The following is a 26,507-nucleotide window of genomic DNA, read 5'->3' on the forward strand; positions in this document are numbered from 1 at the left end:
CCTACTTTCGGTGGCATTCACACAAATGTCCAATTTTCATGCGTTGTTTTTGTCCTTTTTTTCCTTTGATCTTACATATTAATGAAATGTATTTAAAGTTACTAAAACACAACAATTCTCCTTTCCATGATGCTTTCCCTCCCTCGGTGTCCAGGCATACTGCAGTGTGAGCCGAGTCAAGTGCGAGACAAGACCCAGATGTTCCGCCTCTTCTGCCACGAGTGTCAGCGAGTGTTCCACGACCGACTCATCAACAACCAAGATAAAACCTATTTCAACACCATAGTCTCTGAGATGGCCGGTAAGAATGCGGTCAAAAAGACAACAAAAAAAGGAAACGAAGAAACTGATTGTTAATAGCACACTTTGAACCACTAATGTTTTACTTATTTTGCCTCATTCGCAATACCCTCCTTCTTTTCCTTCCGCTAGGCAAATATTTCAGCATTAACTTGGAGCCCTCGTACTTTGTGACTCAGCCCATTATATTTGGGGACTTTATCAAGGTAAAAGTCTCTTTTCTGCTTTTTGTATTGTATTTGTGTATTTACAACTACTTAATTACCTTGAAATATCTAATATTTAATATCTGCTGCTTCTTGCCATTGCTCTCCATCCCCTGTAGGTGAGCGCAGAGAAGGAAGACCGTATCTATGAGGATCTGACAGACATGGAAAAGATCCAGACTGTTCTCCAGGACTACCTGGACGATTACAACATGACTTTCTCCAAGGAGACCAAGCTAGTCTTCTTCCAGGATGCCGTCGAACACGTCTCCAGGTGTTTACTTCCAAACCAATTACTAACTTTATTATGAAAGGGGACTTCTGACTTCTGCAGGTGGTGCAAATTCAACAAAGGTTACACAAAGAAGGTGCTCCAGAGAAAGACACTGTGCACTGTGTGTAGTTTATTGTGTAACTGTATAATAACTCTGCCAAAAGGGTAGACAAAGGTCCAACATGGTGGCTTTGTAATTCAAATTGGAGTTGTTATTTAACACTTTCACTTGCAGTGCGGACCTGCCTTCTGGCAATGAGAATAATTAAACAAATGTGATTGATGTGTTTTCTTCAAGCTGACTGGGCCCTTCCATCAGCTCCTCAGAACTCTAAACATGGCGGTAAATTTGCAAATATATGTTTAGGGGATAAAGTAATCACATATTGTTCATTTTAGCTCGGCTGGAAAACCATTTGAACTTAATAACAGCTTGTTCAAAAGCTTAGAAACAGTTTATTTGGCAAATAAAGGCCCTAGAGCATGCAGAGGATTATTTGAAAAAAGATGCTTTTCTTTCCTTCTCATTATGCCTTTAACAATGAGGAGCAAGTGGGCACAGGAAGTGGCTCAAAAGCCCTGTAGCTCTAACACTCAATTTGCGATAACACATGACATTGATCGTGTGACCATATCCTCCTTCTTTTTGTTTGCAAATAATAACAAATATTTTTGGTCACATCTTCTAGGATATCTCGGATGATCCGCCAGGAGAGAGGCAACGCCCTGCTGGTGGGGGTGGGCGGTACCGGCAAGCAGTCGCTCACCCGGCTGGCCTCCCACATGTGCGGCTACCGCTGCTTCGAGATCGAGCTGAGCCGCGGCTACAACTACGACAGCTTCCACGAAGACTTGAGGAGGCTCTACAAGATGGCCGGAATGGAGGGCAAGGACATGGTGTTCCTTTTCACAGACACTCAGGTACGATAGAAGGACTTGATAAGGAAATACTAAACATTTTCATGCCTTTGGATGATGCTTTTAGAGGTTTCCACTCTCTCTTCCTTCTCGTAGATCGTGGTGGAGGGCTTTTTGGAGGATATCAACAACATGCTGAACTCTGGCGAGGTGCCGAACCTTTTTGAGAAAGATGAGCTGGAACAAGTGTTAGCTGCCACCCGCCCCAAGGCCAAAGAGGCGGGAATCAGTGAGGATAACAGGGACGAGGTAAACTGTCACAAACATTCACTGTAGAAAACCTTCACCATTCAGGCAGAAAAAAAGGTCACACAGATTAAACCTACAACGCAGATATTACAAAATGTGAGTTTCTAATTCTGGAGATGTTCACATTATCAGCTATAAAACTGTCAGGAACCAGAAAAAGAAAAAACATTATTTGAGGCAAAATGCTTTAGAGTTTTCATCTTATAGGAATGAAAACTTTAAGTGAAATGGAGACCCTTTGATGCTGCTGCAGTGTTTATTGATGGGTAATATGGGCACTGATTTCATAATTATTATTATAATTATTTTATTATATAAGTATCTTTTATAGATTTGTTTTACATTTTTTTCATCTTATGTTATTCTAGTATTGTATTTCATGATATTATTGTTATACGCTTTTTACTTTACTTATATATTATTGTTTTATCATGATTATATTATTATTGTGTCATTATTATTATTATTATTATTATTATTATTATTATTGGTATTATTATAATTATTATTTTGTCATTATTATTATTATTATTATTATTATTATTATTATTGGTATTATTATAATTATTATTTTGTCATTATTATTATTATTATTATTATTATTATTATTATTATTGGTATTATTATAATTATTATTTTGTCATTATTATTATTATTATTATTATTATTATTATTATTATTGGTATTATTATAATTATTATTTTGTCATTATTATCAAGTGTGTTTCTTTTCTTTAATGTAATATTAACTGTATTTTATTTTTCAATACATAGTTTTATTTATAGTTTTTGGGGGTTTCAATCATTTATTATTATCAATACAATTGTGGAATGCTATCCCTTATTTTGCTTTCATCTATTTATGTCATCTTTTTGTGTTATAAAGCACTTTTGCTGCATTTCTTGAAAGCTGTTATACATTTAAAATGTATTAGTGTTATAACATAAACTTTCAACACAACACGAATACAGTGTGTCCCACAAAGAGGGAAGATAGCCATAGAGTCTGTGCAAGAAGAGCAGTGGATTAAAACTCAGTGCCCCCAGGCGAGCTGTAGGAGAACATCAGACACATATTATCTACCGGCTGAGACCAAACCTTCAGTGTGTGTGTGTGTGTGGCCCTCAGGTGTTCCAGTATTTCATCTCTCGTGTCCGGGAGAAGCTGCACATCGTGCTGTGCATGAGTCCAGTGGGTGATTCCTTCAGGTCCCGCTGTCGTATGTTCCCCTCCCTGGTGAACTGCTGCACCATTGACTGGTTTGTGCAGGTATGCCGAGATAACTCTGAAGTTGTTTTGGGGGTTTTAAAATGAAAGATGTTATTGTTTTGGAAAGAGTTAGAACATATACACATTTGCTAACATCATGGGATCATCTGCATGTTCGTCAGGATGACTCTGCTTGTGTTGAGTCTACAGCAACATTTTTCTTTCAATCTATGTACCATGCTGTTGCTCCTGACAGAGATAACCAAAATGTTGTTTCTTCTCCACTCTCCGACATCATTTCTAATCCCCTTTGTTCTAAGATAAAGACAAACTTTAGTAATCCCCCCTGGGAAATTCAAATCTTGTTCAGTCATTTACTTTCCATCGCACAAACATGCCGGAAATATACATGCAAACACTGGACCTATACTGGAGAGTTGTCAGAGCGGAGGGACTGGAGGAATTATCAGTCCACACTTTGTACTTGGTCGTATTGGGACTTGAACCAAAGCCAAGTCTCTACAGACAACTATTTTCTCTTTATCCACCATTAAATACATTCCATTCAAGTCCAGAATCCTAATGAGGCATATCACTTTGTTACTTTGAAGCTTAGTTGTGTAAATTTGAAATTCACATCTAGTTTAGATGCACACATTTAGTGCACATCTTCATTAGTGCATTTAACATTATTTTATGACTTTCTTGTTTCTGTTCTGTTGAATTTCTGTTCAAATAAACCAATAAATTACATTACATGTTATTTAGCCTACACTTTTATCCAGAGCAACTCCTAGCATACATTTCAAACCGTAGACATCCTTTTATGAATTTTAAATTCAGGGATTGGGAATCGGACCACAAAACCTTTGATTGGTAGACACCTACTTACCCCTGAGCCACAGCCGCATAGAAATGAGATCAAACCGAAATGTAAATTTGTCGTAAAACCAAAACAAGAGGTATAAGAGTCTAAAAGGCTTAGTGTTGATAGCACCATGAGATTATTTCGCATTTCACTACTCCAAATCAAAAAATCCAAATATTTAAACCAATATATCTTTTCTCAACTGAAAATCATGCCTTTTCCCTTCTGTTACATTCTGTCTTTCCAGTGGCCGCGTGAGGCGCTGCTCTCCGTCTCTCAGGCCTTCTTCCAGAGCGTGGACTTTGGCAGCGAGGAGCTGAAGCAGAGCTTCTCAGCCATGTGCGTGGAGATCCACGTCAGCGTCACTGACATGGCGGAGCGCTTCTACTCTGAGCTGAGACGCAGATACTACACCACGCCTACCTCCTACCTGGAGCTTATCAACCTCTACCTCTCCATGTTAGAGGACAAGAGACAGCAGCTCATCCTTGTAGGTCCCCCCAAGTGATTATTTGTACAAGTGTTAAATCTTTACCTGACATTGAAAAGGTAACGGCAGCTATTAGATGTGGTTTTGTTGATTTTGTCCTCATGTAAAATATGGATAACAACCTTTTTTTGTCGGGGGTGGGGTTTCTGTATAGGCCAGGGATCGCGTGAAAAACGGTCTCACCAAACTGCTGGAAACCAATGTGCTCGTGGACAAAATGAAAGTGGACCTGTCTGCACTAGAGCCAGTCCTGAAACAGAAGTCCAGCGATGTGGACGCCCTGATGGAGAAACTGGCCGTAGACCAGGAGAGCGCTGACGAGGTGTGTGTGTTTCTGTGTGTGTGCGTGAGTATGAGTGCGAGAGATGAAGAAACAATATTCGTTGGAAAAACACTTCAATTGAATAATAAAATACAATTGAGTTGTTGGAAACCTTTTTTTAAGGGGGTATGAACAAAAAAAAAGACTCAAGTGAAGTACAATACCTAGAACAGTAATGCATGTAATTGCCTTCCACCTCTGTGTATGTATCTCAATCCCCAGGTGCGTAAAGTGGTGTCAGAGGATGAGGCTTTGGCCAAGGTGAAAGCTGAGGACACGCAGGCCATAGCCGACGACGCCCAGAGGGACCTGGACGAGGCTCTGCCGGCCCTGGAGGGGGCCAATCAGGCGCTCAGCTCTCTGGACAAGGCTGACATCTCTGAGATCAAGGTTTTCACCAAACCCCCCGACTTGGTCATGACTGTCATGGAGGCCGTGTGCATCCTGCTCAACTTCAAGTGAGTGTGCTTTCTTATCCTTTTTATTGATTTTTTGAAAGCCTGGTTCAATTTCAAGTCCTGGTTTTGCCATTGTACCTTTACAATCATGTAGCATTTCATTTATAAAAATAATGAATTATTTGTGAGTATGTTAGCAACACAGTGTCATCCAACTAGTGTATAAAGGTTTAACATTCTGAATTTGAAAGAAAAATAATGATTTTGTATTTCTGCTATCTCAGTATTCTCAGTAATACAATAATGTTTAAGTGTGCTTCCCTTTCTCACATGAGCAAATTCAATCCTCCCTAAGGAAGGAAATATATCCAGTATTTAAAAGCAGATTCTGTTTGAAAGGGCATTTATAATATAATAATAATAATAATAATATAATAATAATAATAATAATAATAATAATAATAATAATAACTTTATTAATACAGCACTTTGTGCTTAACGATTAAGAACAGGCCGTTCAGAATTCCCCGAACCCAATAAAATATACAGTGAGTATAAGAAGTGATTTAAAAGATGTCACTGATTCTGGAAGGAAGTTCCAAAGCTCTATGCCCGAGAAAGCTTGGTCACGCTTTGTTTTTAGCCTGGTTTTGGGAATAGACAGCAGAGCCCTTCCCGAGGATCTGCATACAGGCTCATAAGAGCACAACAACTCAGTAAGGTAATCAGGAGACAAACTGTTAAGAGTTTTAAAAGTAATAAGTCAAATCTTAAAATCAATTTTTGAACAGACAGGTAGCCATTGATGAGATATTAAAGAAGTGGTGATGTGGTTTAGCCTTCTGGTATTTGCTAAAAGTATGGTGCTATATTTTGCACTAGTTGAAGGCCTGATAGTAGTGTTCTAAAAGTAAAAACGAGCGTGATTTCAATAATTATGTCATAATCATGGAGGACAGGCTGGACTTTAATGAATTCTTTAAATGTAGTACTTATATAAACAAGCTGTATGTTCCTTTGTTTAGCAGAATGTATTCAATCGTACACCAATGGCAATGGTCTTCAGAAACAGTCTCTCTATCTGTTGGATAAAACATGAATGCTGGTATGCATTCCCAATCCAATGTCAATCAAGGATAAATGATTAGAAGAACAGGAAATGTTTTCACCCAATGATCCATCCTTATAATCACAATTCTCCCCCGAGTCACCTTCGTCACGAACGATATCTTCAGTGTTATTATTTTCACCATCATTTTAGCAATCCCAAAAATGATCATCATCATTAAGATCACAATCTCCTCTGTTGTTTCGCAATCACCCTGCCAAAGGTACATGTATGAGATTCAGGCGTGTACTGTACTTCAATCCCCGCATATTCTGTGGTCAGCACTCAGACGGATTACCTCACCATCCCATCCCATCCCATCATTTTCAACCCTTAAATTGAATCAGTTATTAATCTACCGCTATTGCTGCACTAAATCCAATCCTTCCCAATGTCCTATTTACCTCACATGGAGAGTTCAGGTATTTAGAAGTAGGGTTGTGTGAGGTAGATGTACTACAGTGTGCGGGGGAGGCATCAAATCAGATTTACCCTCCCAGAGAAATCACTATCAGCCTAAGTGTACGCTATATTTAGAATATTCGTACCTCTTTAGCTGAGGAAAAGCAAGGCCTGCTAATGTTGCTAACGTTAACAATAGCATTGTTTGCAAAGCATATTCCTTAATTCAAATGATCTGTTAAATCTGTATGGATGCCAAATTTGGCTCGCAAAAACAAAGTGTATTTACATTAAAACCTACTCTTGGAGTGTCTGTTAGTAACACAGAATACAGAACTACACTGGTAGAAGCTTTGGTAGCCACATGTGAATCAGAAGGTAGTCTTAAACGAGTCCTTACAAAAACCAGAGTAGAACACATCACCCCAGTTCTTAGATCTCTGCCCTGGCTACCGATACCTTACAGAAACGATCAAAACATTATATTACTAACTTAAAAAGCACTAAATGGTTTGGTACCCCAAGCTATGTCAGACATTTTGCTCTGTTACGAGCCACCCGGGGCTCTCAGATCTTCGGGGGCGGGCTTACTCATTGTTCCCCGGGTCAGAACCAAACATGCCAAGCTGCTTTTAGTTTTTATGCGACGCACATCTGGAACAAACTTCCAGGAAACCTGAGGTCCTCACCAACCCGGAGTTCTTTTAAGTTGAGGTTAAAAATGATTTTAACTGCTGCTTAACCAGAAGTCATGGACTTTGGTTTGTCATTACACTTTCAGCATCGCCTGTATTTACAGTGTTGATTTTAAACTACTTCTCTCCTTTTTGAATGGTCTCTATGAATCTTTATCTTCTTTTGTTTTCTTTCTTAACTAATGTGTGTTAATGTTGATGTAGAGCACTTTGAATTGCGTTTGTGTCTGAAAATGTGCTATATAAATAATCTAACCTAAAGCATACCCTGCTTGATCATCTTTTTACAATAAAAGAGACCTTAATTCCAAAAATATTAATCATGTTGTATTGAGGCAGAATTGAGACGTTGAGACAAAACACTTATTAGGAAATTGTTCACTGTGGTAATTCATTTAAGGTGAAGTAGTGGCATTTTTTCAGACTTCCATAGAATGGTGATGGAGTCACGCACTGCAGTGTTAAGGCACTTCCACTTGGACTTCACATTTCAGACCCATTGGACTTAGCAAATTGGCTACCCTACTGCATTACAAGCGTAAAAATAATCTCTGTTCTTTGCCATCAGAAAGCTCTTTCCATTATATGTATGTGCTTTCTTCAAAGCCAAAGGACTTATATTTTTTCCAAAAAGAAAACTGTTATTGTGAAAGGAGTCTGGTGGCTTTTGAATCCATCTTCTGAATTACATTTGTTACAAGGACAGATACAGGAAATCCTTTGCGCCAAAAGCAATAACCCTCTACAACCTGGAGACCTGACCTTGTTCTCATAATTTATTTACTTTCTCTTTTACTTTTGACCTTAGTCTACTCTGTTTTCCCTTACCCGAAACAATTTGTACATATTCTTCTCCCACTAACAGTTTTTCATAAAAAAAACTAGTTTGCAAACTTGTATAGCAGGTTTATATTTTATTCTTCTAGTAGGTTAGGGTTTTTGGTGTACTCTAATTTATTCTGTATATTTTGTACTTATCATTGTTAACAGACTCTATAGATATACCTTTTAATGGTTAATAGTTATTTGTATCTTTGTTTGTTTTACATGTGCAATGCCTTGTTAAGATGCTGCTGTAACAAAATAATTTCCCAATTTGGCAATATAAAGTATAACTATTCTAATCAAATTCCTTTAAACAAATCAACCTTTTAACATCAGTGGTTTAGCCCACTTCACACGAGCACTTTGTAGAACTCTCTCTGACTTTTGATGTTACATCATATGAATGTATTATATTTATGTTGTGGGTTCTTGTTCTGGGTTCTGACGTGGGTATAACAGTTGTGTATATCAAAGTGCAATTCTTCCGTTATAGATACAGCATCATTACTTCCAGTGCATTGCATTTCTTTTAGTATTTTGAAGTAGTGTTTCATTCTTATTTTATATTTTGCAATTCACTTTCCAAGGCTGGGTTTGCTTACTCGCACAATCTGAATTTTACATTTTTAAACACCAGTCAGAACTAAAGCAATCAGTTTACAACCTCTAAAAAGATGCAGTTTGTCTCTATAAATGAGAGTAACACCTACGTCACGTCCTGGCGAAATTAAGGACCCGCCCACTTTTGGGGGAAAACATTTGCTTTCATTTGAACAGCACTCAATACAGACTCTGAATTGTTTGGCAATCACATAAAAACATTCTGATAACCGCACTTTTTTTATATATACAGGAAGCCAAGTTATGAAGGTCAGACAGGCAAACTATTAAAAAATGTCAATGGAGGTCAATGATCTGCGTCGATTTATAGTTTAATCTAAATCAATAGGGAAATTATGTCCGGTCAGTCTGCTGGAGAATGAGGGAGCAGGCTTACACTGAAACTGTGATTTGTGAATTAGATAGTTTCTTTTCCTGTCCTTTTTTCATTAGAGGAAGTCAAGAAACCGTAGGTCTGGATTTATTGTTGTTTGAGGTTCAATATATGACTCAGCAGCGTTAAGACAGGAAGAAACTATTATTTCCCTCTTCGCTCTGATGCATTATTTCCCCCCCGGGGCCATCATTTTGCCAGGAAGATCCTAATAGTTTCCTATTGATTTAAATTAAACTATCATTTGACGCAAATCAGCGATCTCCAATAACGTTTTTTAATAGTTTGCCTATCTGACCATCAGAATTGAGCATTTTGTAGATTGAAAACGGCACACTTAACTTGATTTTTTGATGTGTTTGCCGAGAACTTCAGAATGTGTATTGACCGCCATTCAAATGAAAGCAAATGTTTTCCCCCAAAACTGGCCGGGACCGTAATTTCGCCAGGAACTGACGTAGGTGTTACCCTCATCTATATGAACAAGCCGAGTACATTCATTTTCTTAGGCCCCCTTTCTCTCCTCACTAACAAGCCTCTCCTTACAGACCAGACTGGGCTGGTGCCAAGCAGTTACTGGGAGATGCCAACTTCCTCAGGCGACTGACAGAATATGACAAGGACAATATCAAGCCTCAGATCCTTCAGAAGCTGCAGAAACACATCAACAACCCCGATTTCATCCCGGAGAAGGTCTGTCAGAATATCCTTTCAAATACTGATAACGTCAGTCAGTTTTAAGAGTAAACAAATTGTGGGGAAATTCGAGTTCAAACACGTTTGGGAGGTTTAAAAGTGCTACAGTTCAAAAGGAAGGACATCTTGGTCATATTTTGAGTTCTGGAGCATAAAAAAGTACGAGTCATATCTGCTACTTGGTTAAATTCTTGATGTTTTTGCTGCTGTTAGGTGGAGAAGGTGTCCAAAGCTTGCAGATCAATGTGCATGTGGGTCAGAGCCATGGATCTGTACTCCAGAGTCCTCAAAGAAGTGGGCCCCAAGAGAGAGAAACTGGCCAAGGCACAGGTGAGTAACAGGAGAGAGCAGTATGCGTAAGGTTGTATTCATATTACAAACATTTTTCAACTTTAATAAACCACTGTAACATAAATCCTTTTTTATTTTCAGTGGGGGTTTGAATACTCTACATTTATTTCTTCCCCAATAAATATTATAAATTAAACAAGAAGAAATAAAAAAGCAATTAATAAATACAGAACACATGCAAACAATACTAAATAAATCAAATAAAGGAAACACAGAAATACACAGAACAACAAACAGTTGATGAAAAAGGTGGCCATCCTACTCATACATGTACAAAAAACGCCCAACGTCCCAATCACCAACCCCTTTTCACAAACTGACACACACACACACACACACACACACACACACACACACACACACACACACACACACACACACACACACACACACACACACACACACACACACACACACACACACACACACACAGACTCAGAGACATGCGACAGACAAGCTAAAGGGGTAGAAACTGTTTCTGAGGAGGTTTGGATGCTCAGAGATTTGATTGTGTTGCTCCACTTTATCTACAGAGTTCGTAAATTGTGCCCCGTATTTTCTAAAATTGTTCCTCCTTATTTCTGTCTTTTCACATTGTTCTTTCAACTTAAAATACAAGTAATATTTCATCACTTCTTTCCATTTTTGAAGTGTTGGTGCCTCCTTACGTTTCCAGTACTGCAATCTTATAAACTGATGAGGAAAAAGTATTTGCCCTCCAGTTGGGTATCTTACTTGTCCAGTACTTTGAGATTAGCAGATTGTTGGAGAAATATACATTTTACAATTACAGGTTTTTAAGTAACCCCTTATTTTCCCAAAATGTAAGTCATTTATGACATTCCCCAAAAAATGTGTGTGTTTTATGCCTCTATTTCCACATAACTGCCAGCATGCTTATTGTGAACAAGTTATTTACTCTTTATTTACGAAATTCTCTTTCTCTAAGTAAGAATGTTCCATCTCATGTTGCAATTGAAGGACATTTCCTTTATATACTGTTGCTTTAAATCTTTAATCTGCCTAATTCTATAGCAATCAAAACTGTTTCCCTGAATCCATTCTCCAGTATCACTGAGGATCGCTCTGCAAACATTGGACAAAACACGGAGAATAAAAAGTGGACTAAATGTTCTCTGAGTGGTTCATTAATGGTATTTGTCCACATGTCTTTCTTCGTTTATTCCAAACCCATGTAGGCGGAGCTGGATGCGACCATGGCAACCCTGAGGGAGAAGCAAGAAAAGCTGCAGGAGGTGGAGAACCAGATCCAAGTCCTACAGGATCAGTTTGAAAGCAGCGTTAATGAGAAGGAGCAATTGGGTGAGGGCTGTTATCACTTCAGGCCAAGAGGGAAATGATGTTCCCTGTCAAATTTAGAAACGGTTTCAATCATTTGGCTGTGTTAATGCAGATGGGTTTTCCCACTCCACCCCCACCCCGCCTGAAACGCCTCGATTGAACTATTTTGTTTACTTCTGAAACAAAGTGACATCAATATGTAACATTATGCGCTTTTATTGGCTAGCGCTCCAACACATAGTCTGTGATATGCTAAGAGTGGGACGTCTCTGAGTGGTTGACCAATCACAACAGATATGGCCAGCTAACCAATCAGGGCGGACTAGGCTCTGGTTTCAGACAGAGGTTGAAAAGAGCTGCTTAACATTAAAACATGGAAACATGTCACAGAAGAGTACAGGCTCAAAATGAAATGATGAACCTAAAAATGAGCAGAATATGTCCTCTTCAGCACTAAAACTCTGTAAAAATTCAAACCAGTATTATCAAGGTATGGCAGTTTTTTTTTTAGTTTTGTCAGAGACCAAAAGGCAAAAAGGTTTGAACACTTCTTAATTTTTAAACTTGCCAGCTACTTAATATTTTATAAATATATTAATGTGTAATATTGAGGGAATTCCACCAAGATTGACCTCACTTATATTTCTGCTTTCTCTTTCAGAATTCACAAATGTTTTATTACACATTTTTTCTGCAAGCTTCCTGACGCCTCTCTTCCTGACCCCTCTCTTCCTGACCCCTCTCTTTCTGACCCCTCTCTTTCTGACCCCTCTCTTTTCTTGAAGTTAACACCATGGCTCTGACACAGGCTCGGTTAACCCGGGCGGGAAAACTAACTTCTGCTCTGGGCGATGAGCAAGTGCGCTGGGACGAAAGCGTCGCCTTGTTTGAGCAAGAGATCATCAACGTGGTGGGGAATGTCTTCATCGCAGCTGCTTGTGTGGCCTACTATGGAGCGTTCACTTCCCACTACAGACAGCTGGTAGGTGCTCTGTGATGAGGGGATTCAATGAGTAAGGGATAATGTGCAGCAAGGCAGTCTTAAATGAAAATCAGATTGCTTGAACTAAGAAAAAATAGTGTCTTCCACTGCGTACCAATGGCTGGAACTGCATGACCACAGCACTGATCGATGTTTTCCTTTCACTGTTCAAGTCTGTTCACATTTTGTTTTACTTTAAACACTGCCTGCTGTTTTCTGACAGAGGAAGACTAAAGTTTGTTGTCCACACACTGAACAAACTGAAACGTTGACTTTAATGAAATGCATTGTGTCAACAAATGTAACTGTATTAGGTCAGTTCAAAGCAATAATATTAAGTTCTCCGTAGCAGCATTCTCCTAGTGAGAATTAACAACCTCTGAAATGTCCAAAATGACCAATTATAATCAATTATACAAATAAGCCCTGTAATAATGAGCTTTGAGAACTACTGTGGTATGCAGAAGGAGCTAGTTTTTGGTACAGTGTTATGTTGTAGTGACTTTTTTCAGAAAGAGATTACAATAATTATAACAATCATGTTTGTCTATAAATGTTAAGCCTTGCTTAGCATAACGTTTTAAAGACGGGGGGAGCTAGTGTAGCTTTGAAACTCTAACTGCAGTTTCTTGCAGTTAAGAAAGCCAAATCTGACCAAACTGTTGTAGGCCAAGCTGCTAAAGCATATGTGTTGCTGTTGTATTATAATTGTACCTCCACTGTGAAATTCCCCGAGCAGAGCAGATATATGGTAATGGCTCTGAACTGAAGCTGTTCGTTTATTATTAAAACAGAAGAAGTGATAAAAACCAGTGATTAGGAAAAGAGAAAGATTATAAAACATAAGGTTTACAAAAACACAAGAGACGGCTTAAACCAATCATCTTCCAAACAAAACAACCCTAGAAAAAAGTGAATAAATGATGTCTGTGTGTGCTTCCTTTCCCCAGCTAATTGACCAGTGGATAATACAATGCCAGGAACTGAGCATCCCCATCAGCTCCAGCTTCAGCCTGATCAACATTCTGGGCGACCCGTTTGTCATCCGCCAGTGGAACGCAGAGGGTCTGCCTCGAGACACAGTCTCTACAGAGAATGGGATCCTGGTGACCGAGGGCCGCCGCTGGCCCCTTATGATCGACCCGCAGGATCAGGTGAGCTAAAGAACCTTGGCTCAGGGCAGCATTCATTCACTGTGTTTCAGGTGTGTCTTTTTTATTGTTAGGATTGATCAGTGTGTTGATTATGTGTTGATTATCTATTAAATGTGTTACAAACTGGGTTACAAAACACAAGGAAGTATGTTTTGACCAGAAGTAATCGAGGACTGCTAAGTTGGCAGCTAGCACTGATTAGCATGGCGCATTCAGTAATTCAAGGTAACAGTTAAATTCAGAATCAGAAACAGAAACAGGTTATTGGCGAGTAGGTTAACTCAAACAAGGTATTTACCATGGTGTTTGGGATGCATATAGTGAAGGAAATAAGTATTTGATCCCCTGCCAATTTAGTTAGTTTACCCACTTACAAAAAAATGAAGAGTCTGTAATTGATATGGTAGGTTTATTTTCCCAGTTAGAGACAGAATATCAAACAAAAAATCCAGAAATGTACGTAAAAATATATTTTTAAGATATAAAATATATAAATTAATATGCTTTTAATTGGGGGAAATAAGTATTTGATCCCCTTGCAAAACACGACTTAGGGGAATGAGGTTATCAGCCAGTATTTTATGATACATGACCCCCTCCATCATCCTCTCGATGCAGTGAATTGCCCTGTCCCCTTAGAAGAGAACCCCCCACCCAAAGCATCATGTTTCCGTTTCCATGCTTGATGCTGGGGATGGTGTTCTTGGGGTAATAGGCAGCATTTCTCTTCCTCCAAACACGACATGTCGAGTTGATGCCTAAGATCTTGATTCTGGTCTCATCTGACCTCATCACCTTCTCATCACCTTCTCTGAATCATACAGAGGTTCACTGACAGACTTCAGACGGCCTGTACATGTGACTTCTTGAGCAGGGGCGCTGCAGGGTTTTATTCCATTACGGCGCAGTGTGTTACCAATAGTTTTCTTGCTGACTCTGGTCTCAACTGTTTTCAGATCCTTAACGAGCCCCTCCTGTGTAGTTATTGACTGACCCCTCACCTTTTGTATGATCATTGATGCCCCAAGAGGCCAGATCCTAGATCGTGGAGCCCCAGATTGAGGGTGATTGATGGTGATTTTGTGCGTCTTCCATTTTCTAATAATTAAACCAGTTGGCTCTTTTCTCACCAAGCTGCTTGCTGGTGGTCTTGTCTTCTATTCCAGCCTAGCCTTGTGCTGGTCTACAATCTAGTCCCTGATGTCCTTGGACATTAGTTCCATCATGACCTGTTTCTGGTCTTGCCCTCGGTATAGAGGTTGTAACCTGATTTATTGACTGTGGACAGGTGTCTTTTATCCAGGTAACGAGTTGACATAAGGAGTACTTTCTTAAAGCGAGAGGACTTATTTAACTGCTCCTAGGGAGCCAGAATTCTTGTTGGTTGCAAGGGGATCAAATAATTATTTCCGGAAATCAAAATGTACTTACCGGAAGAACCAAAATGAACCGCCTACTCTGTCTATTAGTACAAATGAACCAGTACTCTGGTAGCCACATGTAAATCAATAGATAGTCGTCATCTATTTGTGTAACACGGGGTGAGGAAATCAGGGCCAACATGCAAAATGAAAGGAAGTTTTAAAAGTATGAACAAAAAGCTAGCTTTACTAAATTAAAGCTGGTTCCAAAAAAACTCAAGAAGCAGGCCACGTAGAACAACGCGTAAGTTGCAAACAAAACCGTGGGTCAAACCAGGATGACTAAATCTACATGTAGCAAACACAGACAGGAAGCATGGACAGAAACCTTGAGAGGAAGAACCAGATCAGGGGGGAACATTCACAGGTACAATGACAAATGACTGTCAAAAAAACTCGAACAGACAAATATGGATACAGGACTTATTACATTGACAAGACAATGCTGGAGAGTGCAGGTGACGAAACAAGGACAGGAGGGGATCACACTCAAGTGTTAAGAAGGTGGGAAAAAACTCAAAGACAGGAAGTAGAAAAAGAAAAGACTCAAAGAGAAAACACATTTCAACATACATTGGGAAACACAAAAACCAAGTTCATGATACTTTTACTTTTAAAAACACCATAATTTAACAAATTAAACCATGCAGTACTTAGGAAGACTGGAATCCACACATTGAGACCAAAACGTTTTTTAAATGTATTGTACTATTACAATATTAGTACAGACAATTTATGAATCCGACAAATAAACAAAACAGACCATAAACATATAAAAACATTGTTAGTTAAGACGATAAATCAAGTGAAATTTTTCTCATAGACTTCCATACAATATGGCCGGGTGCTGGCCATTACAAACAATGCAGTTTTGAGGCTCGTACAGATTAACTTCACTTTTCCGACCCCTGAGGTTGCCCTTTGGACTTAACACATTGGATAAATGGCTGCAGTACAAGCGTAAAGAAAGGACAAAAATGTTTCTCAAAATAGAACTTCCTGTCAGACTCGGTCAGAGACAAAGTCACAGAATGGCCCCTGCCCCCAGGACACACACACAAAAAACACACACACACACACACACACACACACACACACACACACACACACACACACACACACACACACACACACACAAGTCCTGGCTACCGTCCACAGAAAGGACACAACCAGCCTCTTTACGGTCACATGAACGAGATGGAAATATTGTCGCGTCTTCAGTTATGAGGCGTCAATTTAGCATACTGTTCAGTGCCTTCCTGACCACTGACAAGTCCAATTTTCTTTCCTGTCGTTTTGGAGATTTTTTGGAGTCATTCCTTGTTATTTTTCTCTGCTTTACATAGGCAGAGGAATAACAGAAAACAGAAAAGCTAAATAAATGGTCAATCCCCACAACATAAAACCCATTCAGAAAAACGTATTGTAGATCCCTGTGCTACCATCACTACGATTTCCCTTTACAACATCATGTGTTGTAATTCTTTCTTATCGTATATACATTATTTAAAAACGACATATTTTTCATCACATTTGATAAAGGTTACTTTTGTGTTTCACCCTCAGGCCAACCGATGGATCCGCTCCAAGGAAGCCAAGCACGGTCTTAAGGTGATCAAGCTGACAGACCCAAACTTTCTCCGGACACTGGAGAACGCCATACGCATGGGCATGCCTGTACTGCTAGAGGAGGTAAGAATTACATTATACACATTAACATAATAACCTTTATTAACTTACCCTTATTGTTATACAACAGTTTACACTTTGGTACTGTATATGTACTGATACATGTCATCCTTCATATACATTAAACAGGGTTTTTTTGTAGAAAAATAAAATATGAGGGAGCTAATGTCACTTTCGGTCAAAATTATGACCCCGCCCACTTTCCGGAGAAGATAAGCATCGGAGCAAGGTAGAAAATGATAGTGTTCTTCATGTCTTAAAGCTGCTGAGTCATAAATTACTCCTCAAACAACAAATAAATCCTGAGTTACGGTTTCTATACGTCCTCTAGAGAAAAAAGGAGAGTAAAAGAAACAATCTAATTCAGAAATCACGACGTTTGAAGCGGCCGTCTCCAGAAATAGTGCAGCATCTACCCTCTTTTTTCCAAGTGATCGGGATTTTTTATGCGATCGCTCCGAGTACAAAATATTTCAACTTTTTCCAAATGCAGCTCCGAAGTCATTGTAGAAATTGCATAAAAAGCTTAATTTGGGCCATGTGGGTCTGGCAAAAACTATAAAATAAAGATCAGAAAGCCTGTTTGTTGGGGCAGATCGACCGGACGACCACTGGAAGTTGCTGCTGGTGATTGTCTGACTTATGTCGTCCTGTTCCGATTTGGCTGTCAGACAGAGCAGTGACAACCTAATTTATACAAAATGTGAGAGCTAGAATTTCCCAGATGGTGCTCACTGCAAAAACACAATGTCAAAAGAATATACAATAGCACATATAATAAAATCCATGCTAGTCTGTCTTACAACCGGGGTGATACGTTGTTGACATATTGTCACAAAAACAATAAAAAGGGGAGTGTTTTCTTGATGAGATGCTGGGATGAGGCCATTATTGTTTCATATCCTGTATGTGTGAGTCTGCCCTTTGCTGAATTATTCCATAATGTCTGTGTGTGTGTGTGTGTGTGTGTGTGTGTGTGTGTGTGTGTGTGTGTGTGTGTGTGTGTGTGTGTGTGTGTGTGTGTGTGTGTGTGTGTGTGTGTGTGTGTGTGTGTGTGTGTGTGTGTGTGTGTGTGTGTGTGTGTGTGTGTGTGTGTCTAGATAAAGGAGACCATAGATCCAGCTTTGGAGCCAATCCTCCTGAAGCAGACATTTGTGTCTGGCGGACGGACTTTGATCCGACTCGGAGACTCCGATATCGACTACGACAAAAACTTCAGGTTCTATATGACCACCAAGATGGCCAACCCGCATTTCTTACCAGAGGTTAGGATGGCACACACACTCCTGTTAACCTCCACATTAGGTTCACCTGTCAGCAGTATATCAGAGACGTTCACCATGGAGTCTTGTACAGACAGCCACCAACACACCTGCTGTTTGCTCCAACACTTTACAACTGAAGAAACCAGATATTTACCGTCTTGTAAAACAGACACACAAAAGAACCTTTTTCTCCTGGTACAATTAGTGCTTGGCTTCCTGTTGTGGCAGCGACTATTAAAGGCATTGTGTAGATGTAGCCTGCTGCCAGATTTTATTCAACGGGAGCCCAGGAGAGCAGCAACACCACATGAATGTTAGCTTTCATTCCAGTGTTGATACAAAGCTGCAGAGCACGGAGGCGGTAACTTAGACAACATGAACCCACTCCACTGTTCCAGTGTGGTTTTGTTGTCAGATACATGACAGATTTAAAGTGAAATGGCAGGCTTTGTAACAGTGCTGATGCTTTGGGCGCATGCAGAGTTGTGGCCGTCTGAGTTTCACTTTGTGTGTGTTTTTGTTTGTGTGTGTTCCTGTTTCCCTCTAGGTGTGCATTAAAGTGACAATCATCAACTTCACCGTGACAACGTCTGGCTTGGAGGATCAACTGCTGAGGTAAACACATACAGCATAAACACAGGTGGAGAAAGCGATGTGTCAGGCAAGACTTTAGAGAATGTATCTAAAGTATTCTGGAGCACATACATTCAAACACGCCCTATTAATCCTTTGCAGGTTTTCCTGTTCCTGTAGTGTGTTATATAGGTTTTAGTGGATGTAAATGGTCTGCAAAGGCATAAATCCTTAAGTTCACTCCATTGGACTCCTTTGTTTACTCCCTTAACATTGTGAGATTACTATCTAACATGTGTGCTTCTATTGGCTAGCGCTCAGACACATTACATGATACACCAAGGGGCGGGACAGCTCTAAGTGGTTGACCAATCACAACAGAGCCGGCTATCTAACCAATCAGAGCCGACTGGGCTCTGAGGGGAATAGGAGGAGCACTATTTGAACATTAAAGCCTGTACAAATGTCACAGTAGAATCACAAAATACAAATATGAACCTGAAATGTCATCTTTTAACAATGGAGAGGCCTTCAATTTGTTGTGATACGGTTGAATCTTGACAACCTTTTGACTTAATTCTAGGGGAAAAGGATGTTGCATCCATTCACAACTAGGTTAACAATATTTTGTACAACTCAGTTTCTGAATTATGACTATTTACATGTTGCACTTAATGCGTCAAGATGGCAGTCTTGTTCAGTCTTATACTGTGTATGATTTTTATTTTTATTATTTCTTACTTCCATCTCCATCCATCTTTTCCTTCCTTAGTGATGTGGTGCGTCTGGAGAGTCCACATCTGGAGGAACAGAGGAACGAGCTGATTGTGCGCATCAACGCCGACCGCAACCAACTAAAGGCTATCGAAGACCGGATCCTGAAGCTTCTGTTCACCTCTAAGGGCAACATACTGGACAATGAGGAGCTAGTTCAGACGCTCCAGGAGTCAAAGGTGAATCCATGAAGAGGCAAAAGTCATTTTGATGCATTTGTCATGGTCTTTTACATATTGTCCTAATTCGCTTCCCTCCTTTTTCATTCACGGCATTTATTCTGCTCTCGGTCCTTTTTGTGTCTCCTCAGGTCACATCAGAGGCCATAAAGCATCGGTTGGAGGAGGCGGAGGCCACTGAGCTCATGATCAACTCTGCGAGAGAGCGTTACCGACCCGTGGCCACCCGAGGCTCAATCTTGTACTTTGTTATTGCCAGTCTCTCTGAGATCGATCCAATGTACCAATTCTCCCTCAAGTACTTCAAGCAGGTAACAGAGAGTGGGCAGGCTTTATTTCACAAGTCACAGACAAACATTTTTTTAAAGCTTTTTGTAAGGAACAAAATACGAAAGACTCCAAGCCCCTATTATATTCTTTCGATAGCTTGTTCTTGATGTTATATTCTCCCTCCACCCTCAGCTCTTCAACTCCACCATCGAGACGTCAGAGAAGAGCAGCGTGTTAGAAGAGCGTCTTCAGATCTTGCTCGACCAGATCCTGCTCAACTCGTACATCAACGTTTCCCGCGGCCTCTTCGAGAAGCACAAGCTCATCTACAGCTTCATGTTGTGCGTCGAGATCATGAGGCAGCGCGGCGAGATTTCCGACGCTGAGTGGCAGCACTTCCTGAAAGGGACTTCCTCTTTGGAAAAGGTAAGATGAAGTAAAAAAAACATTCATGCTCGTAGATTGTTAGTGTCAGGTTAGCGTAGAAGTTGATCTATTGCTATAAACAAGTCATAATTACTGAGAGGGACAGAAAGTAAAAACACAACCATACAATTAGCTGTGGGAACTAGCTAAGAGAAAATACGTCGATGTATTACCTTATTAAGAGTTGAGTCATCACTGTTTTATTTTCACTAAGGTGGGGGTGGCTTTATCCCACATAAGCATGGTAAACAATGTCTCTGGAAAACCTATGGAAAGCATCTCTTCCCTAACAGGCATTGAACCCATGGGATACATTAAGTTAAAGAGGCCCTGTTATGCTTTTTGGGTTTTCCCTTTCCTGTAATGTTTTTGTGTATGTAAATGATCTGCAAAGGCAAAAATACCAAAGTTCAAGCCAGAGGGAGTTTCTCTCCAACACACCCCCCCCCCCTGCCTGAAACGCCTCCATTTGACTCTTTTTTTTTGGAACATCACTATGACACAAGTACGTTTCTGTTGGCTAGTTGACCAACACATTGTACGTAGAGAAATCCAGGTGTTTGCATCAACAGCAATAGGGGTGAAACACAATATAGGACAGATGGAGTTCACATCAGAAGACAAGAAAAAGAAAATCAAAAAATGACAACAGGAATTTAAAATAGGCAAACGAAGAGTTATAATACATACAGATATGAGTGAAGATGCATGTACTGTTATAAATGTCTATATGCAAGTGGAAGTGCAAATCTGAAGTAGGTGCATGCACACTTCATGTCTTATGTACGCATGGTGCCGGCTTTTAAAGGATTTTAAGGGGGGCTCAACTCTTTATCATGCTGCCTGATGGATACTGGCACAAAGGAACAACCGAGGCGATTTGTACATGACGTATGCGGACAGCTGATAAAACACTGCAATACTACTATAATCTATTCAACTGGCTAGAGCATCCATTAGAACAACAAGCTGCAGAGTTATTGACAACGAGAACGGCTGAGCAGTGTTGGTTTGAAAACTCCTGCCGGAACATGTAATAAGGAAAAAGCTTAATTGCTTCCAGGAATATGGAGATACCATTCTATTTTCAACTGTGTACTGAGCGCTTTATGAAAACAAATAAAAGTCCTATTTTTTCGGCTTCTGGGCTTTATTTCAATTATAGGGAAAAATAGAGAAATGTGTTACAGTTTGTTGCCTGGATCCTCTCATCTGCCAATAAACAAGGTGCTGTTTCTTTTCCCTTTTTAAACTACCCTGATTCTGATTGAATTGATAGGAGTCTTTTGTCACAAAGTGGCATTCAGGCTTTCACTCTCTCTTGGCCAGCATATTACTGAGAAACTGCGTGATGGAAAAAACACACAGTGAGGGAAAAATCTGTGGGGAGGTTGACACAATAAATACTTCTGTGAAAGAAAGATAAGAAAAGGACTGTATCTGTGTTTCTCAGCTTTCGTTGCTACACTTATGTAGCATGCTGATCGACCTTGAGGAATCAATGAAAAAAACAGTGTAACCCGAGTCAGACATGACACCTTCAGAAAGGAAACATGAGGTCATCGGAACTGAATTTCCTTTAGACGTGACAAAAGTCCAACTTTAATGGTTTAATTGAATAACCACATTTTTGTCTCTATAAATGCTATTGTTATCTTGCTTTTCAAACCCCAGTGGATCCCATGAGTGTTCTTTTTGAGGCAAAGAATTACGGTGGCCGACAGGTGCTACAAAGGACCAAAACACTCCCATTCGGGGAAACGCGCTGCACTTCGAAAAACAATGCAATATTAAAAACACAATGAAGAAACATCTTCACCAGCTTTGCAGAACATGCGCAGCGTTTAGAAAACATTAACCTACGTGGCAGAATATGCGCAGCGTTCTAAAGCATACTAAAAGCACTGCATAAACAAAAAGCTCAAAACTCAACGGAAATGGGTCCAACTGTGGCCAACTGTCACTGCTGAGTTTTTTCGTCGTGTCACGATTTTATGTAAAGTCAATGTTAAGACGCCAAGAGGCGCGGATGAAGGGGGCCGCGTCAATCGCGAGAGTACAAGTTTGTTCAACTCGAGCGTCAAATTTGTTTGATGCGTTCTCGCGTTAGCCAATCAGCAGTGAGGATCTCAGCCTGCCGTCACTGACGTTGAATCAGAAAAACAAAACATTAGCTGTTAGCGCACAGAGCTCCTCATATCAGAAACTGGAGAGAAATTACTCATGTAAAAACCACAGACTGTCTATGGCACGGCGAATACAGTCGCTGCTTTATTTATATCTGTATGACATGTTGTTGTGAGTGTGGACGCAGCACCCTGATCGATCCGAACTCCACTCAGAAAACAACACATTTTAAAAGTGTTTTGCCTGCCGTCTTGTCTGCACACACCTTTATTTTTGGCTTTAACTATTTGGTATTAATATATGTAGTTATTTCCGCATTATTATTAAATGTGTAGTACAATATTATTTGCATCGCATCCGGTGTGAATGCACCATTATTCTGTTCCATTTGTGTTTTGTCAGTACATTTGAAATCTCGGTAGGGCCTAAACTACATTAGCTTGCAGATCTGCAATACTATTGGAAGCTATCATGTGTGTGTCATTGTTAAAATAAGCCAATAAAACTGACATTGAATATTATACCAGTGACAGTTGGGAATACAGATCTCTGAACGCCAACAAGAGCAGCTCTTTGAATCACTTTTTTGTGTCCCCGTTTCCGGGTTAAGCTTTCAGCCTTCTATTTCTGCAGCGTTTTCTGAATCCTGTGCATGTTTTGTCGAGTTGCTAAAGATTTTTCTTTATTGGCTTTTTATATTTGCATTGTTAACCTATAAGGGCTTCCCCTAATGGAAGTGTTTTGTGCCGCTGTAGCACTGTAAAGAGTAGATAATAATAATTAAAAGGACCTTTGAAATGAAGACATGTATTTAATTTGCCCCTTTTGTGACCAGATGAGTCAGTGCCACCCAGGGGTGCACCTCTAAGTTCATCCACCATTTGGCCCTCATTTATATGGCATTACTTTGGTTTGAGGTGCTGCCTGTCAGCAAACGTGAATCTTATGCTAATGCTGCCCTTCCCTTCCTCTCCTTCACCCCTGTGTCTTGTTGCAGCTTTAACACATCCTTCATCTACGCTTCACTTGCTAATTTTGAATCCTTATCAATTTTTCTTCAAATGGCCGTCTCTTATCTGCCACGTCCACATGAATCCTCCTCTTTTTATAGTTTTATTGACATCCTTTAGTTCTTCTTTACTGGCTCTCTACTCAAAGTTCTGTCCTCCATCTCCTTTCTTTATGGTTATAATCATCTCCTTTTCAATTTCTCCCTCTTCTCAGGACTATGCAGAACGGCCTGATGTGCCGTGGCTAAGTGATTTTTACTGGCAGACATGCTGCGAACTGGAGGACACTCTGCCCTGCTGCAAGGACATCTCCAAGGATATCACCAGCAGCCACCTCTGCATTGAGCTCGGTACAATAGCCAAATGTTAACTTGGCCAATCTAAAGAAAAATGTGCATGTTTATTACACCATGATTCTGCTAGATGCATGGTGCAAAGCACTTTGAATTGCCTTGTGTTGATATATATTTTGTGCTATATATATATAAACTTGCCTTGCCCTGCTTAGATAAATAATAATGCTTTTACTAAGTTGAAAAATGATCAGTCTCCAATTTAGATTTTCATCAGATGATTTTTCTACAATAAAAGTGATTTTTATAGAGGGTTTTTTTTTAGCATTAAATGACTGTTGCTTCTACTTTAGGACGTTTCCAAGCATCCATTAATCCAGAGAATTGGGAAGGCTATTCCCCAGAGTCACCTCCTCATGGGGTATCCAAAGAGGTGGAGCAGGAGAACAGCGTCAGAGGCGACTGGAATGAGAGACTGGGGGCCTTCCAGAAGCTTGTCCTTATCAAGAGCTTCCTGGAAGAAAAGGTGAGCTCTGGACAGACATGTATTACACTTGCAAGAACCTTTTCTACTTGCATAGCAAGTTGTGAATTATAAGTATTTAATAGAGTCGGGGGTACTGGCAGGACGCCGATTGGATACTATTATCAGGATATTGCTATTCAAATGTCCAAATAATGATATTATTATCTGAATATTAGAAGTCAATTATACAGATATTATTATAAGTTTCTCAATATCAATGTGTTTTATAATTATTTAATAATCCGAACATTTGTATTCAATCTTCTGGATTTTAGTAGAAGTATCTAAATGTTTGTATTTAATTATCCAAATTTTAGTATTCAATCATACAAGTAGTACAAATATTATCCGATTATCAGTAGTCATTTATCCGAATAGTAATTTTATTATCTAAATATTTGTAAAAGTATACAAATTTTAGTATTCAAATATCAGTATCGGTATATACTGTATGTATCCAAATATTAGCATCCAATTATCCAAATAGTAATATAACTTTCTTAATATTGGTATTCAGTTATTGGGATGTTACCTTTCCAGTCTCGTCAGTACTTAATATATTTTTATGTCCCCATGATGTTCTCCCCTTGGTTGTAGCCGAGCCAGTTTTGATTTTCATGTCTTCCCGTAGCGGGTTACCTTTTCATCTGTTCCGTATTCCTTCTCTACCCCTGTTTTACTCCTACCTGCCCTCTTTGTCCTGTTGATTACCTTCCTCCCCCTTCTTGTCCAGGTGGTGTTTGCAGCCACCGAGTTTGTGATTGTCAGCCTCGGGAAGCAGTTTGTAGAGAACCCTCCGGTGGACCTAGCGAACCTCTACAATGATATGTCCCCTTCCACACCGCTGGTCTTCATCCTCAGCACAGGATCCGACCCCATGGGTGCCTTCCAGCGTTTCGCAAAAGAGAAAGGTTGTCTTGACAGGTACAAAAACAAAAAAAACTAGAAAATATAAGGTCTAGGTGAACAGTTACAGCCAGCCACCTGGAAGTTGTTTACACATGATCAACCTCTTTCTGTCTCTTAGAGTCGAGTCCATCTCATTGGGTCAAGGCCAGGGGCCAATAGCAGAGAAGATTATCCATGCAGCGATGAAGACTGGCAAATGGGTCTTCCTGCAGAACTGTCATCTGGCTGTGTCCTGGATGTTAGCCATGGAGGAGCTCATTAAGACCTTCACTGAGCCTGGTATTACACACATTGATACCACATTAGAACAATCACCTATAGCCTACACACACATATCATGGAAGGAAAGAGCAGTATGACACCCAATTTAGATGTGGCTACCGTCCAATGTGTGATTACATTCTGTACTGCCGTTCCTTTTATGGATGATTTATGGGGAAAATGACTCCTTGGCAGAGACATCCAAACACACACCTCTGCCCATCCAACATAGGAGCAACACAAATCAACTGTATAGCGGTTTAGACACTTTTGTAATCATTATGCGCTTCTTATAGTTTGTCTTTTCATGAATATGTTTTCTCTTTTTGTATTTTATGCCTCTACTACGGTATGACATGTTTGCAGACGTTAATGTTCAAAAAGCTCTTCATTTCTCTTATACTGCTCTCTTCACCCTCTGTGTGAAACCGGCGCCCAGTCTGCTCTGATTTGTTAGCTGGTCAGGCTCCGTTGTGATTGGTCAACCGCTTAGAGATGTGTTAGAAATGTCCTGCCCCCTAAGTCTATCACGTACAATGAGTGCTAGCTAAGAGAAGTGCGAGTGTTACATAGTGATGTCATTATGTAAAGGAAGTAAAACAGTCAAGTTCAATGGAGGCGTATCAGGAAGAAGGGGGAAGTGTAGGAGAGGAACTACCTCCGGAGGGACTTTTGTCATTTTAGCCTTTGCAGACCATTTACCGGCACAAAATCCTATATCACACTACAGGAAAGGGAAAACCCCAAAGTGCATAATAGGGCCTCTTTAATATTTATGTTTCTCTATGTAGTTGTTTTTTGCTCATCACAGATATACTGTAGTCTTTGAGTCGCATCATTTAAGTCTCTTCCTGGTAGGTTTGTCACTCTAAGTTACATTATGTAAGTCGAGGCCAAGCTTGGCTTTGACATTTTGGGCCGCTGGGCCTGTGCACTGTAATCCATCCTTGTGACTTGTCAGTATCAGATTCAGAAACCCCTTATTTGTTCTGCAGCGGGGGAAATGTACGGCCTTACAACAGCAAAGCTACAATGCAGTGC

At 39.9% G+C, this 26,507-nt stretch overlaps 1 protein-coding gene across 1 annotated transcript in view; it reads left to right on the forward strand.

Annotated features, from left to right (window-relative positions):
* The window catches only part of dnah6 (dynein, axonemal, heavy chain 6), a 98,451-nt gene that overhangs the window by 58,530 nt on the left and 13,414 nt on the right, over positions 1 to 26,507 (forward strand). Inside the window, 24 exon segments of the mRNA XM_063883443.1 lie at positions 155 to 301; positions 433 to 506; positions 626 to 780; positions 1,470 to 1,701; positions 1,795 to 1,947; positions 3,076 to 3,216; positions 4,272 to 4,514; positions 4,669 to 4,836; positions 5,059 to 5,294; positions 9,807 to 9,951; positions 10,168 to 10,284; positions 11,505 to 11,628; positions 12,393 to 12,589; positions 13,540 to 13,743; positions 16,731 to 16,856; positions 17,954 to 18,118; positions 18,666 to 18,733; positions 19,464 to 19,644; positions 19,776 to 19,955; positions 20,107 to 20,340; positions 23,692 to 23,827; positions 24,124 to 24,296; positions 25,030 to 25,220; positions 25,324 to 25,484. Of these exon segments, the coding sequence (XP_063739513.1) occupies positions 155 to 301; positions 433 to 506; positions 626 to 780; positions 1,470 to 1,701; positions 1,795 to 1,947; positions 3,076 to 3,216; positions 4,272 to 4,514; positions 4,669 to 4,836; positions 5,059 to 5,294; positions 9,807 to 9,951; positions 10,168 to 10,284; positions 11,505 to 11,628; positions 12,393 to 12,589; positions 13,540 to 13,743; positions 16,731 to 16,856; positions 17,954 to 18,118; positions 18,666 to 18,733; positions 19,464 to 19,644; positions 19,776 to 19,955; positions 20,107 to 20,340; positions 23,692 to 23,827; positions 24,124 to 24,296; positions 25,030 to 25,220; positions 25,324 to 25,484 (3,951 nt within the window).

This window comes from Eleginops maclovinus, chromosome 5 (genome assembly GCF_036324505.1).
Source record: "Eleginops maclovinus isolate JMC-PN-2008 ecotype Puerto Natales chromosome 5, JC_Emac_rtc_rv5, whole genome shotgun sequence".
Classification (NCBI taxonomy): domain Eukaryota; kingdom Metazoa; phylum Chordata; class Actinopteri; order Perciformes; family Eleginopidae; genus Eleginops; species Eleginops maclovinus.